This window comes from Euprymna scolopes, chromosome 29, assembly GCF_053919585.1.
Source record: "Euprymna scolopes isolate OS-2025 chromosome 29, ASM5391958v1, whole genome shotgun sequence".
NCBI classification, from domain to species: Eukaryota; Metazoa; Mollusca; class Cephalopoda; order Sepiida; family Sepiolidae; genus Euprymna; species Euprymna scolopes.
The window spans coordinates 39,007,706-39,023,557 of NC_136510.1; the positions used below are offsets into that span (position 1 = coordinate 39,007,706).

General features: G+C 32.9%; 1 protein-coding gene across 3 annotated transcripts in view; it reads right to left on the minus strand.

The window, feature by feature from the left end:
- LOC145252603 (BBSome complex member BBS2-like) overlaps positions 1–15,852 on the minus strand; it is a 114,752-nt gene that overhangs the window by 17,120 nt on the left and 81,780 nt on the right. For all 3 annotated transcript variants that reach the window (XM_080112300.1, XM_080112301.1, XM_080112299.1), the window contains exons 11-15: positions 15,235–15,332; positions 12,905–13,003; positions 7,782–7,838; positions 6,463–6,496; positions 5,459–5,522 (exon numbers count right to left, since the gene is read on the minus strand). In XM_080112300.1, coding sequence (XP_079968426.1) covers positions 5,459–5,522; positions 6,463–6,496; positions 7,782–7,838; positions 12,905–13,003; positions 15,235–15,332 — 352 coding nt within the window. The remainder of the gene's footprint in view (positions 1–5,458; positions 5,523–6,462; positions 6,497–7,781; positions 7,839–12,904; positions 13,004–15,234; positions 15,333–15,852) is intronic.

Genomic DNA, 15,852 nt, shown 5'->3' on the forward strand with positions numbered 1-15,852 from the left:
CTCACATTAAAACCGACCTTGTGTCTAACTTTGCCCTCGTGGGGAGGCAAGTAAATAGGAACAGTGATTGTTAAAAACACCTATGAGTTTCTTCACCTTGGGCAGAAAGACGTAGACAATGGAACGCAAAAGCATGCTTTCTCCATGGCGGGCAGAATTCCTTGTGGGTGAATATAAGGTGACTCTGCCCTAGATCTGATACCTACCCTGTATGGTAGCGACCACCATGAGAGGGAGTAAAACCTTTTCATTGTGTCTTCGGTTATGTCATGCCATTCGCTTTCTCTTATATTTATTAATCTGTGAACAAAACGTGTATCTTGTATATATATATATATATATATATATATATATATATGAACAAATGATTAATAAAACATGTTAAAAGACATCTTGAAAAAGAATTAAAAACATATTTAATTTTAAAAAAGGAAGCACAAGATAAGTGGATAGTCCTTAATCCGCGGAGTTTCGAAGAAATACTCTCCTTCTCATCAGAGGGCAGGAATTAGCAAAATGCAGGATCGGATTTTGTATATAAAAGTATTTAATGAAACTACAAGTAAGTCACAGATCTTACTTGGTTAAAAAAAAGGGTGAGGTAAGGGGAATAGGAGGTAAAAGAAAAATGATAAAAAGATTTCACATGAATGGAATATATATATATATATATATATATATATATATATAAATTGTGATTCAATGAATTTCAAAAAACTCTCATTGAAATGAAATGAAGTGGTTAAGTTTCATATCAAAGAATTTTTATTATTCTAAGCAAGACAAAGAATACTTTAGAAAATTAATCTCCTTAACCTATAGGGTTTCGATGTCTACCATCTCATCAGAGGAGAGAAAATATTAGCAAATACTTATAAAGTTATTCACCCTATCTGCTAAAGTCAGTGAGACATGGAAAGTCAAAGTCAAAATAATAAATTTATCAGAAGTCCTGTAGCAGGAGGATTTGCAGAAAAAGGATATGAAAGTTTTTTTTAGATCCAGCTTGCTTGGTAAAATCTATTCTGAAGTATATATACTTTGGTCAGAAAGTCAGTATCTTCAAATAGCCTGATCTAGTAGCACCAGGACCCTCTACATGGGGTTTGAAGTTAGTTAATTCTAGGCCTTGCCAACAAGACCACCCTAACAGATACTGCACCTTCACATTGCTAACATCTTCCAAATGAGGGTTTAACCATTAGATATCTTTTAAGGTCATTCCAATACTCTGGAAAACCTCATCAGTATGTCCCGTATTTAAAAATTCAGGTGATCGCTCATCTCCCTGTCAAGACAGACCCATCAGTCTTCTGTGCATCATAAAATCTGCTATAATCTGTGTTAAATAGAGAAGTAGTCGACCACCTCAGCAAAAATAACCTCCTCAGTGACATGCAATATGGCTTCTGTTCTGATATATCTACAGCAGATGTGCTAACAGTTATATCTCATAGGATTAGCAAATCTCTTGACAGAGGCTTCCTTTCTAGAGCAATTGCCCTTGACATATCAAATGCCTTTGATAGGGTATGGCATAAAGGTCTACTCCACAAAATCTCCAGCTATGGTATAAATGGAAATGACTTTTCAATTATTAAATCATTTCTCTCAGAAAGGTTCATAAGAGTAGTGGCTGATGAGCAGAAATCAGAAACTCACAGTATTAATGCTGGAGTCCCTCAGGGGTTCATCCTGGGCCCAACTCTCTTCCTGATCTACATCAATGATCTCCCAAATCACATGCTAAGATCATTCGTAGACATTTATGCTGACAACACAACCATCTATGGCGACATTTCAAAGGCTGTAAATAACTAAGTTCTCTGATCCTCTCTCCTCCAATCTTGATCCCATGGTACAATAGGGAAAGAGGTGACTGGTTAATTTTAATGTATCTAAGACCAAGCTTCTATCTTTCAATCATCAATGCTCTGATCCCCGTTTGGCATCAATCAAAATGGATGTCTCTCATTTTGGTGAGGCCCCGTGTTTTGACAAACTTCTAGGTCTGACCTTTACTCTCGATCTGAGATGAAACACGCACATCAAATCCGTTGTCAAAGCTGCTAGAAAAATGGTAGGATCGTTCTAGCACTCCAGTAGATATCTCACTGCTGATGCAATTCTCTACTTGTATAAGAAAAGTATATCCAATGATAGAGTACTGTTGCTATATCCAGGCAGGAGCCGTTAGAAGCAGCTTATCTTGCCTTGACAGAGTACAAAATAGATTTTGTAGCCTAGTAGGAGATACCCTTTTCTCTTCCCTGCAACCTCTTTCCAACAGAAGAGACTTTGCAACCCTGTCTCTGCTTTATCGTTATTTTCATGGCAAGTGCTCGTCTGAGCTCCAATCTATGGTCCCACCGTTCTGACATTCATGAAAAATACTCGACTAGCTGAAACTACTATCAATAATTTCCTCCACTCTTTATCTGTGCCTAAACCTAAACGTAGATTCCATGAACAAAGCTTCTTTCTAAGAACTGCACATCTGTGGAACTCTGTTCTGTTTTCCTGCTTTCCAACCGACTACAATATGATTGTTTTCAAGTCCAATGTGAACAAATTCTTGATGAGCTATCCCCTTAAGTAATCCAATTTACTAAATTTCCAATATTAAAGATTACTATGACATGTTCCCCTTGACCACTGTATACTCATTAACCGTTATCTTCGAGTGGCCTCCAGGCCTTGATAAGTGGTGACACCTTTGTAAAAAACAAACGAAAAGATTTGTGGTTTGGAGAAAAAAAACAATAAAGAAAAGAAAGAAAAAATTACATATAAATATTTATATATTTACTAGCATGGGTATCCAGTGTTGCCTGGGTTGACATGAAGTTTCGTTTGAAACACGTTTGAAACACGCCTGCTATATTAATCATTTTCAACATGGGTAACGTGGATAACCCCACAACAATTTCAAAAATAAAAGAACGGATAAAAACATGTAAATGTAATCGCCTCCAAAAAGAAGTATCTGATACCCTCTTCACCAGATATTTCGGCAGAAGAGATCACTGTCCTAAGAAAACTCACGATTTTGTGAACCTAAAAAAAATAACGTTTATAAACATTAATGCGTGCGTTTATTTTTTATTTTGGTAAATGTGTAGTTTAGCGGCGTAAATTATTTGCCAAACAAAAAAAATATAAAAACTATATATTTTATATAAAACACATTGTTAGATTCAAAGGCTGAAATAAAACCAGAAAAAAATTCATTTTTATTATTTTTTTTATCATTTATATTTATTATTTGAGGCCGCTATATTGCTATTAAAATTTAGCCTTTCTAAGGTTTGGCAGATTGGCCTTTTTAAGCTCTTTCATGAACTATGTTTTTGACCGCCATATTTTTTTTGTAATGAAAGAGCGTAAAGAATGCCAAATTTGGCCTTAAAAAAGCCAATCTGTCAAACCTAAAAAAGGCCAAATTTTAAACGTGTAAGCGTGCACATTTAGTCTAATAAAAAATGATAAAAAAAACATAAAAATGAATTTTTTTTTGTTTTATTTCAGTCTTTGGGTCTAATAATGTTTTATATAAAAATAAATAGTTTTTATAATTTTTTTGTCTATCAAATAATTTATGCTGATAAACTACACATTTACCTGTATTTTTATAAGGGAACTTTTTTTACTGACTTTTTTGTTTTTTGTAAATAAAGGAAATTTTGGATTTGTTTTTTTTTTGGGGGGGGGGGACTTTTCGATTTGCTTTTTATTTGTCGTTTTATGTTTCTAATGTAATCCCACCCACCAAAAAAAATTGAATTTGTCATATTTTAGGGTTTGTTTTGTTTATTAAATTGGTGAAAGTAGAGAATGGTCTCATAAAAAATAATAATAATTAAATTTATCATTATTTTATGTTTCCAATCGTATCCCCCCCCCCACCAGAAAAAAAAAATTGTATTTGTCAGATTTTGCCTTCTCCTTCAATCGCCAAACTTGAAAAAATGCTAGAGGTGACATGTCTCATTGAACGCTTGGTGGCCAAAAAGTGAGTGCTCATTTTATGTTAAATTTATATAGAAAAGTGATCCTCCACTCTAATATGTTATTTTATTTTATTATTTTTTAATATTTTTTTTTTTAAATTTCTTCTCTTTATAAAGGCTGTTTAAATGTATTAGGCTGAAAAAAAGTAGATCTCCATTTTTTTTTTAGGGATTAAACGCTGCTGGGTCACGTTGTATAAAATTACCTTTTTAATTAGAAAATTAAGTTTGTAATCGATGAAATTAACACAAAAAAAGAAAAAAAAAGTGTAAATTGTGGAATTTAGAGGTGGGGGGAAGTAGATCTTCATTTTTTTAGGTATTAAATGACACTCCGTTTAAGGAATAAAATAAAACAAACAAATGAAATCTTTTCAGTTTTTTCGTAAGTGTGTTTTTTTTTTGAATATTTAAAAAAAAAAAAACAATAAAAGCCAAACATTTTTCTATCTACATGGAATTATTTTTCCAGCTAGAAACTTAATGAAATTACCAAATGATATTTTGTGAACGCTTGTTTTTTTTTTTTATGGATAGCATCTAGGGGAAAATAACTCTAAAAAAAGTTTAAAAAAAAAAGATTGCTCTGTTGAAAATATTAATTCCAAAATAAATTAAATTAAATATATTATCAATATAATTGTTGTTTAAAATTTATTAAATAACAATTTTAAATAGAATACTTAAAATAATTCTCTCGCTAAAAACATTAATTAAGATACCGCTATTTAGTAAAATCGAGTTTTCTTAATGTCATATGCAAATAAGTTGATCTCTTAATTGTATATTTTTGCAAGTATAATTATATATATATATATATATATATATATATATATATAAATAAATGAAAGATTGAAGTGAGACATGTTTTGTATATATTAATCAAATTGTAAACAAACAAACAGACAGAAATACAAATTTATATATAGATAATTAAATAATTATTATTCATTTATACCTACAGTGTTCCATGTTTACGCAATCATCAGTGTAGGGTAACAATTCCAGCCGGTCGAGAGATTCGAACCCAGCTATGAAGCCACCTTTTGCTCCATTTGTTGAGCCTCTACCTCAGGGCCACCAAACAATTGTCACAGGAGGAGAGAAGGAGTTGATGTTGGCAGCATTCATGTTGGCTATCAGTGAATGCAGATTCCAGTAACAAAAGTTGTTTGGCAATTGATGAAATACGCATTAGAACTGACGTACGATAGTTGTTAACAATGAAAAAAAAAGAGTGGAAAGAGAACAAACTACTCCTATGTGTTATCAAAACAACACAACACTAGAATGTGTGGTATTTGTGTGATGTTAGATAGAGCATCATGCTATACCTGCTCCTTTCAGAGGTGGACAGCAGTGAGGGTGCTGCATTTACACATTGCCTGATGAAGAACTTTATCTGAATGAAAAATGCAAAAGAACAAAGAAGAAGTTTTCAAACTTACATTACATGACTTTCCCCATCAAAAATTCCTTCAGCAAAAGCCGTAACAGCTCGAATAATTGTATCTGGAAATAAAGTATCAAAATAAAAATCAGTTTGTCTGGGTGTGAGTATTAATCCAGTTGTGTGTGTGGTTCTGGGTGACAGTGAAGATATAGGTCTAGGTGACGGTGTGGACATGAATGAGGTTGCGGGTATAGATCTAAGTGAGGGTGCAAATATAAATATGGGTTCAGATGACAGTGTGGGTCTGTGTCTGGGTCTGGGTCTGGGTGCAGATCTGGATGAGGATGCAAGTATGAATCTGGATGAGGATGTGATCTTGTAGGTCTGGGTGAGGATGAAGGTATGGATCAAGGTGAGGGTGTGGCTCCGAGTGATAGTGCAGGTCCAGGTGAGAGTGTAGATCTGAGTGAGTGTGTGGCTATAAATAGCCATTAAATCCCCAAAGAATAAATCGTTTTTTTTTAATATATATATATATATATATATATATTATACATCCAGAATTATGCTGATTTAAAAAAAAAATATCAACTTTGTGCATGTTTGTTATGTAATTTTCAAGTTTTAGCTTGACAAACAGACATTGGCCCTTTATATAATAGATAAGAAAATCAAATTTTATGAATAGCAGAATAGTAACTGTCTCATCTACAATTTTGAAAAAAAAATCTATAAAAACAAGGGAGATAACGCAATAATAATTCAAAATTTGCAAGATTTATGTTGTAATGCCCACAAATTCCTAGTAATTGCTTAAAAATGATTTTTTTTTTTTTTATTAAAATAAAACTACGAGATCAATTTTTGTACTTTTTGGAATATGATGTTTTTAGTTTTATCACGGGTATGCACATCATACACATTTTTCTTTATTTTTGTTGTTTTTTTTTAATATAGGGAAAATTCTGGAAATGAACCTTCATTTCTATGTTTTTTTATTAAATCCAAATGCTAAGTGGGGAAATCTGTGAATTGCAATAGAAGGAAATGTAAACTTACCATTGTTGGTCGAAATTGTCAGCACGACATGACCCTGAAAAGGTCAAATGAAAAACAAAGAAAAACTCTTAAAATACCAAATTTTTTATTAAAAATAGATTTCAACTGATGTCAAGAATTAAACATGATAAAAATAGAGAATTAAATCAAAGGCATTTTGTCTGCTTATTCAAAATTTCCAATTTCTTAAAAGTTTCTTCCAAGAGCTTTTGCCAATTCTCATTACACCAATGTATGGAAGCATAGAAGCCATTAAAATGCATTTTTTCTTTTTGATTGTCATTAAAATTTTCAGGACTGGGATTCTACTCCTGCAAATTTAGATTAAAATTACAAAACTACAATACATTGTAACAGCTTCTATGCTTCCATATTTTTCAAATCAAGCAATACTTCTAAAATGAGCAAAATCTTTATCATATTATATCATGCTTTTGCCAAAAGTAAATGATTTCATGAAAGGAAAAAGAAATTGGGGGAGGGGGGGGGGAGGATTCAACTTAACAGTTTGGATTATTGTCCTTGCAAAATGAAAATGCCTCAGACATAGTGTTTTTATCCTTTGAATATGTTCAGTCAACAACGGATCAAAGATGGAACCTGATCCCCCCTCCACTCCCTTTGTAATTTTATATTTTTATAGTAAAACGTTTTTACAGATATGGGTTTAGTACATCGGCGCAAAGCCTTTTATAAACAAAAAAATTATACAGCCTATGTTGGTTGCAGAAGGAGGAGCAGTAAAAACAAAGAAAGTAATATGGTGTTATGAACTTAGTGAAAAAATATATAGTTGTGATCCTCATTCAATCCCAAGCAATGTTGAGTCTTCCTGCTAGTAAAATAACACATTACACAGTGGTATTATTATTACTTCAAATATGCAAAACATCCCGACTTTATTTTACTACAGGGTAAAGGAGAGTAGAAAGTGAACCTTCGTTTTACTTTCAGTAGCTTTGCAACTCACTTCTCTTATCTTAGTCCTTTAGTCCTCACATTCCAAGAGCAATGTTTCTGACAAAACGAGAATAATTGCTGTTTTCTGTGTTGGAATCTCCCCATCTGACACTTCTTGTTGGCTAGTTTTGAACTTGAAGCAGTATTTTTTTTATAGTTCCTTACTCAAATGGCTTCATGCCTTGTTTGGAGCGATTTCCATTAAAAAAAAAAAAATAGAAACATATGCCACCCATCCATAATAAAATCGTTTATGAAATTCAACCATATTTGGCACAAAACTTCTTTTCACTAAAAAAAAAAAAAAAAAAAAAAAAAAAGATTGTTTGTATTTTTTTTTTAGTTTGAAATTGACTTACTGGAAATTCCTGGTTCCCTGTATTCACATCCAATTCACAATTGACCTTTGTGTCAACCTGAAAAGATTTAAGAGCAAAAGATTTTAACAAAAACTTAAAACCAAAAGAAAATAATTTTATTAAATCTTTATTATGTTAATTTTTGAGATGAGGATACATAATTTGAATTATTTGGGTTATTGAGACTACAATTCCCGTCTTTAATGTTATTTTCATGTTTTGACTAATGTAATCTTTGACTTCCTTCAGCAGTATCTTGTCAAACTCCTGAATTTTTCTGTTGAAATCAGGAATCTGCATTGAATTTCAAATGGAACCTTTTATTTAATCTATGCTTTAGTATGCAAGGACCCATGGTGTAACGGATAAAATATTAAGTAAAATTCAGTTTTAAGTGACACTCTTCTGGAGGTTGAAGATTTAATCCTCAGTGCGGGTGATACTAAGAATACAATTGCGAATTGCTTAAGACTTCTACCCAGTAATGGCTGATGGAATGAGAGCATGTTATCCCTTGGGATTAAATAAAGAGTTCTGTTTGTAATTCCATGCAGATTTCAGAGTTCAAAAAGAAACATCAGAGTTTAACAAAAAGATTTTCAAATTTTACAAGGTACACTCTTGAAGAAGGTCAGAGGTTACATCAGCTAAAATGTTGAGCGAATAACGCTCAACATGAGAACAGTAGTTTGAATAATCCAAATGACACAAATCTTTATTAATTAATTAATGAATAAAAAGTTAATAAAAAATAAGATATTAAGATTAAAAAATAAAATATGATGTTTACGTTTGTTATTTAATTCACAGGGTTGGCATGCTCTTGTTCTATTGCACACACATGAAAATCACATTCCAACTAAAATTTCTTCGATATACTTACATATCAGGTAAAAATAAGTATCCTTACCAAGAAGTTATAAAAATTATCAAACTAGAAATAAAAATCTGTTTTCATATTTTGCCAATTTGTCATTCATTATTACTTGGTTTTAAATGACAGACTGACTTATCTCCCCCTGCTTTATAGGTATTTTGGCTTTTATTAATGGCTGGATCAGTAAAATACTGTCTAAGTGCCGAAAATCTATAACAAAATATTACATTTGAATAATTATTTTGGGGAATTTTTTAGACGAGGATTGATTATCTGCATCATTTGGATTACTTCGGGGGTTTTTTAACGCAATATTTTGCTCTGATATTCCTCAGTTGCATTTTTTTAAATTTAGGAATCTTTCTATTGAACTCAAGAACACACATAAAACAAGAGCTTTCAAATATGAAACTTAGTTAAAAGAAAATACCATAGCATGCAGAATCAAGCAGGCACATTAACATCTGCTCAGATCGGGTTTTGCATCGAACTGTCCTGCACATGTCAAATCTGAGATGAAAACACTGCACATTCATTCAATTTGATGTTTACTACCCAACTTGTGAAAAGCATGAAAAAAGTGAAAGTACCTTCCATGCAATCTGTTAGTATGAAAAAGTTTAATTTTACACAAAAATATTACATTTCTGAATTGTTGAAATGAGGATTGATTATTCGTATTATATCAGACTACTCGTCTCATCTTGAATGTTATGTTCACAACATTTCAGTTAATGTAACTTCTAACCTTCTTCAGGTGTATCTTGTTGAACTTGGTAATCTTTCTGTCAAACTCGGGAATCAACACGGAATTTGGAACAAAACCCTTTATTTAATTCACAGGGTTGGCATGCTCTTGTTCTATCAGCCATTTCTGGGTAGAAGTCCTAAGTAATTCGCAATTCTATTTTTGAGTGTTGCAGACACTGAGGATTGAACCTTCAACCCCCAGAAGAGTGTAACTGTACAACTGAATTTTACCAAGTACTTTTTTTCATGGTGATAATAAAGGACTCTGTTTGAAATTTTGTGCAGATTCCAAAGTTTAACAAAGATTCTTGAGCTTGATAGAAAGATTGTCGAGTTTGATAGAAAGATTGTCGAGTTGGACAGAAAGATTCCCGAGTTGGACAGAAAGATTCCCGAGTTGGACAGAAAGATTCCCGAGTTGGACAAGATACACTTGAAGAAGGTCGAGGTTACATCAATTGAAATGTTGTGCAAATGAAATTCAAATTGAGAACAATTGTCTGAAGAATGCAAATAATACAAAAGAAAATGATTTGTTCACGCATAAAAAATTAATTTAAAAAAATTAATGTTTAAATCAACTTTGTCTTCTCAAATGTGTTGTGATGCATTCAAACTGAGGACAATCCTGTTACTGCAGACAGAAATCTGAAATGCTTATCAGTTCAATTAATTGAACAAAAAAATATAAATGCTTTACTCATATCAGCCACACGCAATGGTTGAAAGGTTAATGGAAGAGAAGAAGAAGAAGAACCAAAAAGAAAAAAAACAAAGACTTATGAGGTGCTTCCAATAAGTTTCCTGAACTTTTTCGTATGGGAACTTTTAGTGATAATACACACATGAAACTCTAGTCCCCTTCGAAGTAATCTCCTCAAAATACAATACACTTGTACTATTTCAACAACTTCTGGAAGTCCTCTTGTGTGAGCGTGTCAATGACCCTTATCACAGCCTCTTTCATCTTCCAATTGTCTCATAACAACAGCCTGTAAGGTTTTCCTTGAGCCTAGGAAATAACCAAAAGTCACAGGGAGCAAGGTCTGAAATATAGGGAGGTTGAGGAAATGTCTTGATGCCCATGACAGTATCTTTCTTTTTGATCTTCTCTGAGCACCCTTGGGACAAACTTTGTGCAAATCTTTCACATCTTCAGTTCTTCACGAATAATTGCGTGTACAGTTCCCACACTGACATCAAACTGTGCACTCATTGTCTCTATAGACACACACCAATCCTTATCCATGAAATTCTTTATTTGGCCAATCAATTCTGGTGTTCTGACTTCCTTACTCCTCCCACACCTTTCATCATCCCTCACGAACCTCCTGCCTTCCTTGATCTCTAATGCTACTCCAAAACTGATACTTGATTCATGCAAGATGGTCCAAAAGCAGTCTGAAGCATTCCATATGTTTCTGTGGCATCTTTTCCAAGTTTACAACAGAATTTTATTGCATATTATGTAATATTAAAGTGTCATCATGTCCAGATTTTTGAAATTCATCAGCTGTCACAATCAGGCTTTAGTAGGGTGTATTCCAATTCCTGCTGTAACTGTTCATTTGAACCTGAAATCCAAAAATTGGTCAGTCATCTCATAAGATGTATAGCAAAAAAAACCCTGAATTTTCAAGAGTTTACGACAATTTTAAATGCCTGACAAAAAAAAAAAAGAAAAATCTGGATGCTTATTGAAGGCAATAATTGTAATTTTAGCTCATGCTTAATTATTCAACATTTTCAAAACACATATTGTCGATCACAACTCTCATACAAAACTCCATCAGCAACTGTTACTCTTTCAATTGTATGTCTGACATCATTTCCGATTAATTATTATCACTTCATTTTTCATAATTCCAGTTTGCAGAATCAACCTCTTTCTTACTCCTATCTAGAATATATCCTGTTTATATCCTCTTGAATCCATCTGAACAAATATATTTTAATTTATATTTATACTAGTAGACATACCTACCAGTACCTAGCAGGACTACTATCAATAGTTGCAATATTTTGGAACAAGAATGGGGTCTGATCCCACACAGTCGGACGATTCTATTTATAAACGATGCTGCTAGGAACTGACGAATCGAATTAATTCACATTCTGCTACCAACCAATCAGAAACTAGAATGTTTTTTTCCGTCTCGACACAGTAAGAATATTTTGCTCTGTGGAACTGTCTACTGCAAACCAGTCACCTCTCAAGACTTGTTTAGAACAACGAACCATCGGAAACTGTTCTGTCTACTGCAAACCAGTCACCTCTCAAGACTTGTTTAGAACAACGAACCATCTGAAACGTTTCTGAAACTAAACATGGCTTACACTTCTAGAGTTGCTACAATTTATAAAAACTCATTCTCGGAGGTGTTGTTGTGATTCATTCGGCTGGAGCAAAATTCACATCAACTCTTTACTAAAAGCTTTTCTATCTACTCCTATTCACCCCAAATAAGGCATATTGCAGCTTGGAACATAAAGGGCTACTAATTAGAATCGTGTCTAGCAGGGAACTGTCAGGCATTGAGTAGCGAAATGTCTGTTCACATTACATTTAAACTTCTGCAGGTTAGGTCAGTCAAGGAAGCAAGAACCAGAATTTCAAAGCCTAGCAGCCTGAGGGAAAAAAACTATTAGAGTAGAAAGCTCCCTGGTATCTAAAGTCCTTAACAGTGAAGGGGTGGGATTTTGCTGCTTGACAGGTTAGTTGGGAGTATGTACATTAAGGGAGTACAAGTGCTAGGAGTTCATCAGAGCACATTCCATTAAAATACTTGTAAAACAGGCACAGGATGCGACATTAGATTTGAGACCCTTTTCTGGATCTTTTCTTTGAGTGAGAGACTTGTGGTAGATGTACCAGCCCAGATGTGTCAACAATACTCCATGCATGGGTGAATTGTGGCTTTGTAAAAAGATTGAATACTCTTTGGTGTGAATAATTTTCTAGTATGGTAGACAGAGCCCACTTCTTTGCATCAGTCTTTGCAATGAACTCGATATATTTACTTCAATTCATGTTGCCTGTGAATGTTAAGCCAAGGAGTTTGAAGGATGAGCTCTCAGGTAGGATGTTATTTGTCGTGGCAATTGCTGGTTGAGAAAGTTTTTTTTGTAGTTGTTAAAAGAAAGAAGCTTAGTCTTAGTAGCATTAAATGTTATTATCCACTTACAGCCTCATTCCACTTATTGACTGAAGGTAGTTTTCTAGAGTTTCTGCTATTGCTGTGAATATGTGTACATTCGTTATTTTCCCTTAACATACATTATACAATGTGGTGTCATCAGCAAATATACCCGTCTCGAACGCACTTTATACTGAAGTAAAACCAGACTGATACAAAAGGCTAAATGTTTCTTGAAGCTTTTAATGCAACTATTGTGTTGCTATCACAGTTTATTCCATCTTGAAGGGTCTGCCTCTTCTCTCGCAAATAAAAAAAGTAAAAAAAAAAATTGCAAGAGACAAAAATAGTAAACTTACAGGAATCATAGAAGCGGATTTTTCAAGTTCTTCAGTTCCTCCTGGTCTTTGGGATTGAGACAATTTGTCTTGATAATTCTTTAACTCCATCAGTAAAGTCTATGTTACGAAAAATGACAAAAGACAAGAAAAATGTAAAATATAACATGATGGGAGTGAATTTATAATCTACTTAACTAGAAAAATACAGAGGGTTGAAAGGTGGAGATGCCAATCGACTGTACAACTAATAATGTAAACACAAAGTAAGAAAGTAACGCTAATAGCAAAGGGAGATGACAAACACAAATGATCGGTAGAAGACAATATGATATTATATTTTATTTTTACCAAGAAAAAAAGGTAAAATGTATGGCAATAGATATCAGGATCAGCCAGAGTGAGAACAGGCGGCTTGTGGTTTTAAAATTATTGTGTTCTTGAGGCAGGATAACATGTCTCAGGTTGATCCAAGTAGTGTAGATAGAATATGATATAATTTCATACCTTATTACTTTCAGTCAGAAGTATCTTTGATGTTTATTAACTGTACTTATTTTAATCTAGGTTCAAAATAATAATCCTTTGTTTTTTTTTAATTTGTGAAAAATGAAATTCTTGTGTTTTTTTTTTAATTGTTGTTTGAAACCGGTCATTGCTATTTTAGCACACATGGTCATGACATATTTCTAGGGTTGTCAGGTTTCTGCCAACGACACATGAGATTGTTTCAATCCAATGTAAACAAAGAAGCAGTAACGTGTTGACCATGACAAATCTACATGATAAAAAAAAAATATGGGTGCTTATATAGTATGGAAAAACATATGAAAACTGCTTTCCGAGTAAAAATTTCTCAATATATTTACATTCCATGCAAAAATAAGTATCCTCACTAAAAATTAAGAAAAAGTGAATAAAATTTTAATTAAAGATAAAAATCAGTTTTTGTATTTTACTAATCTGCCATTCATTATTACTTGATTAAATGAGAGACCAAGTTATCTCCTCTTGCTTTATAGTTATTTCCATTCTTTCAATCGTGAATCGGCAAAGTATGAAAACTAATTTTGGTGATTACGCAGTTTAGCAAAGACATTACAAAACAGATACAGAAAAATTTCTATGATGTATGTGCCTGTTATCGAATGAAGTTCTCATAAAAAAAAATTGCTTAATTCGATCAAGTTTTTTTTTTGTTTTTTTTTTTTACACAAAAATATCAAATTTTAGTGAAGACGATCGCAACAACAGCCATCTTGGAGATTTCAGCTATGAAGAGGGGAGATAACTCCATTTAATTAATCAAGTTTGTGAAAACGCGCATGAAGTTCTAATAATTTTATTGATAAATTTTGTAATGATTTTTAAAAAAAAAAAAAAAAAAAAAATAGAAAGACAAAAGAAATATCTAAAATTAATACAGCTGTAAAAATAGTGCTGTAAAATTTTGACAAACTTAAAAAATTAGATGAAATTATCTCCCCTGTGCATAGCTGAAATTTCCAAGATGGCTGTTGTCATGATTGCCCTCACTAAACTTTGATTTTTCTCTTTAAAAAAAAGAAAATCCACTTGATCGAATTATTACCTCACAGAGATTTTTATTTATCTTCGTTTTTTAATGTTTTTGCTAAATTTTTATTTTTGATTAAACTTCTATATGATAATTTTTCTTAATTTTTGGTGACAAAACTTATTTTTTTTGCTTGATACATAATTATTTCAAAGAAGTTTTACTTGAAATGCAATTTTTATCTGTCCTCCATAGAGTATAAATGCTGAAAAATGAGAAAGATACAAGGGTGATAATTCTGATTTGTACTAATGTTTGTTATTTCCCTTTTACTAGCGCTCTTTGTTATTGTTGGTCTCAAGCATAAAGATACAATAAACATAGGATTGAGGATATGCTTGTATGGAGAGGACTTTACATGAGAATTATATGATATATGTGTAATATGAGGCTTAAACAGGCTTAGATCTATGACCTCAGAGGAAGGTTTAATCTGGACATTATAGGCAGAGGTTCCTGAACAGGAGACTTTGATGGTATGGCCATGTTATAAGAATAGATGAGATTTGCAAGGTTAGAAAAAGTTAAAATAATTGGGATAGCAGGGTCAGTTTACAGGAGAAGACCAAGGGAAACATGGGAGGATGTGAAAAAGGATGGACTTGAAGAAAAGAGGGATAAATAAAAACTCGGCCAAAGTTGGGAAGTAAATTTCTAAAAGCCATCCAACACATGTCAGCATATGAAATCGACATTTAACTGCATATGATGATGATAATGAAAAATGAATCAAAATGCATTTAGTATAAATGAAATATTGTAACGGGTAACTTACCTGCTTTGTCTGCGTCATTTCACGAATCATTTCTTGTTCAACATTGATATCCATCAAAGTTTGACCACTTGACGGTGCCAATGGGTTATAGCCTCGGACTGAAAAACAAATACAATCAAGTAGAAAGTGATGTCATTGTTAAATCAGATTAGCTGCAGGAAATTGGATTTTTAACTTTTAAATGCTTGCCCTATAGGTGTAAGGTTGTTATTACTTTTAAAAATAAACCAAATCTTGTATTTAGAGACTCGCAAAGAAAATAAAACTTTGACACAAACTTTTTCTGTGAAAGAAAAAGTTATTTATTCCATTCGATTTCACACACAAGTCACCAACATGTATTTATAACACAACGCAATATGTTCTCTCTTTCTTTCACTTTCCTGTCAGATATCAGTCTTTGGTGTTTTGCTTCAATCTGCTGCTGAGTTGCTGTAATTCTCTCTAGGACTCACAGGTCGACCAGCTCACTTTCGAAGGGGCAGGAGGAAAAGACTCGTATGCTTGTCAAATATACCTTCCAAATCACCACGTCTTTTCCTTTTGTTGTGTGTCAATAATGCAGTTAATACAGTACTAGCTTGAACCAACTTGTTTGTGTTCAAGTGCAGAGAGGTC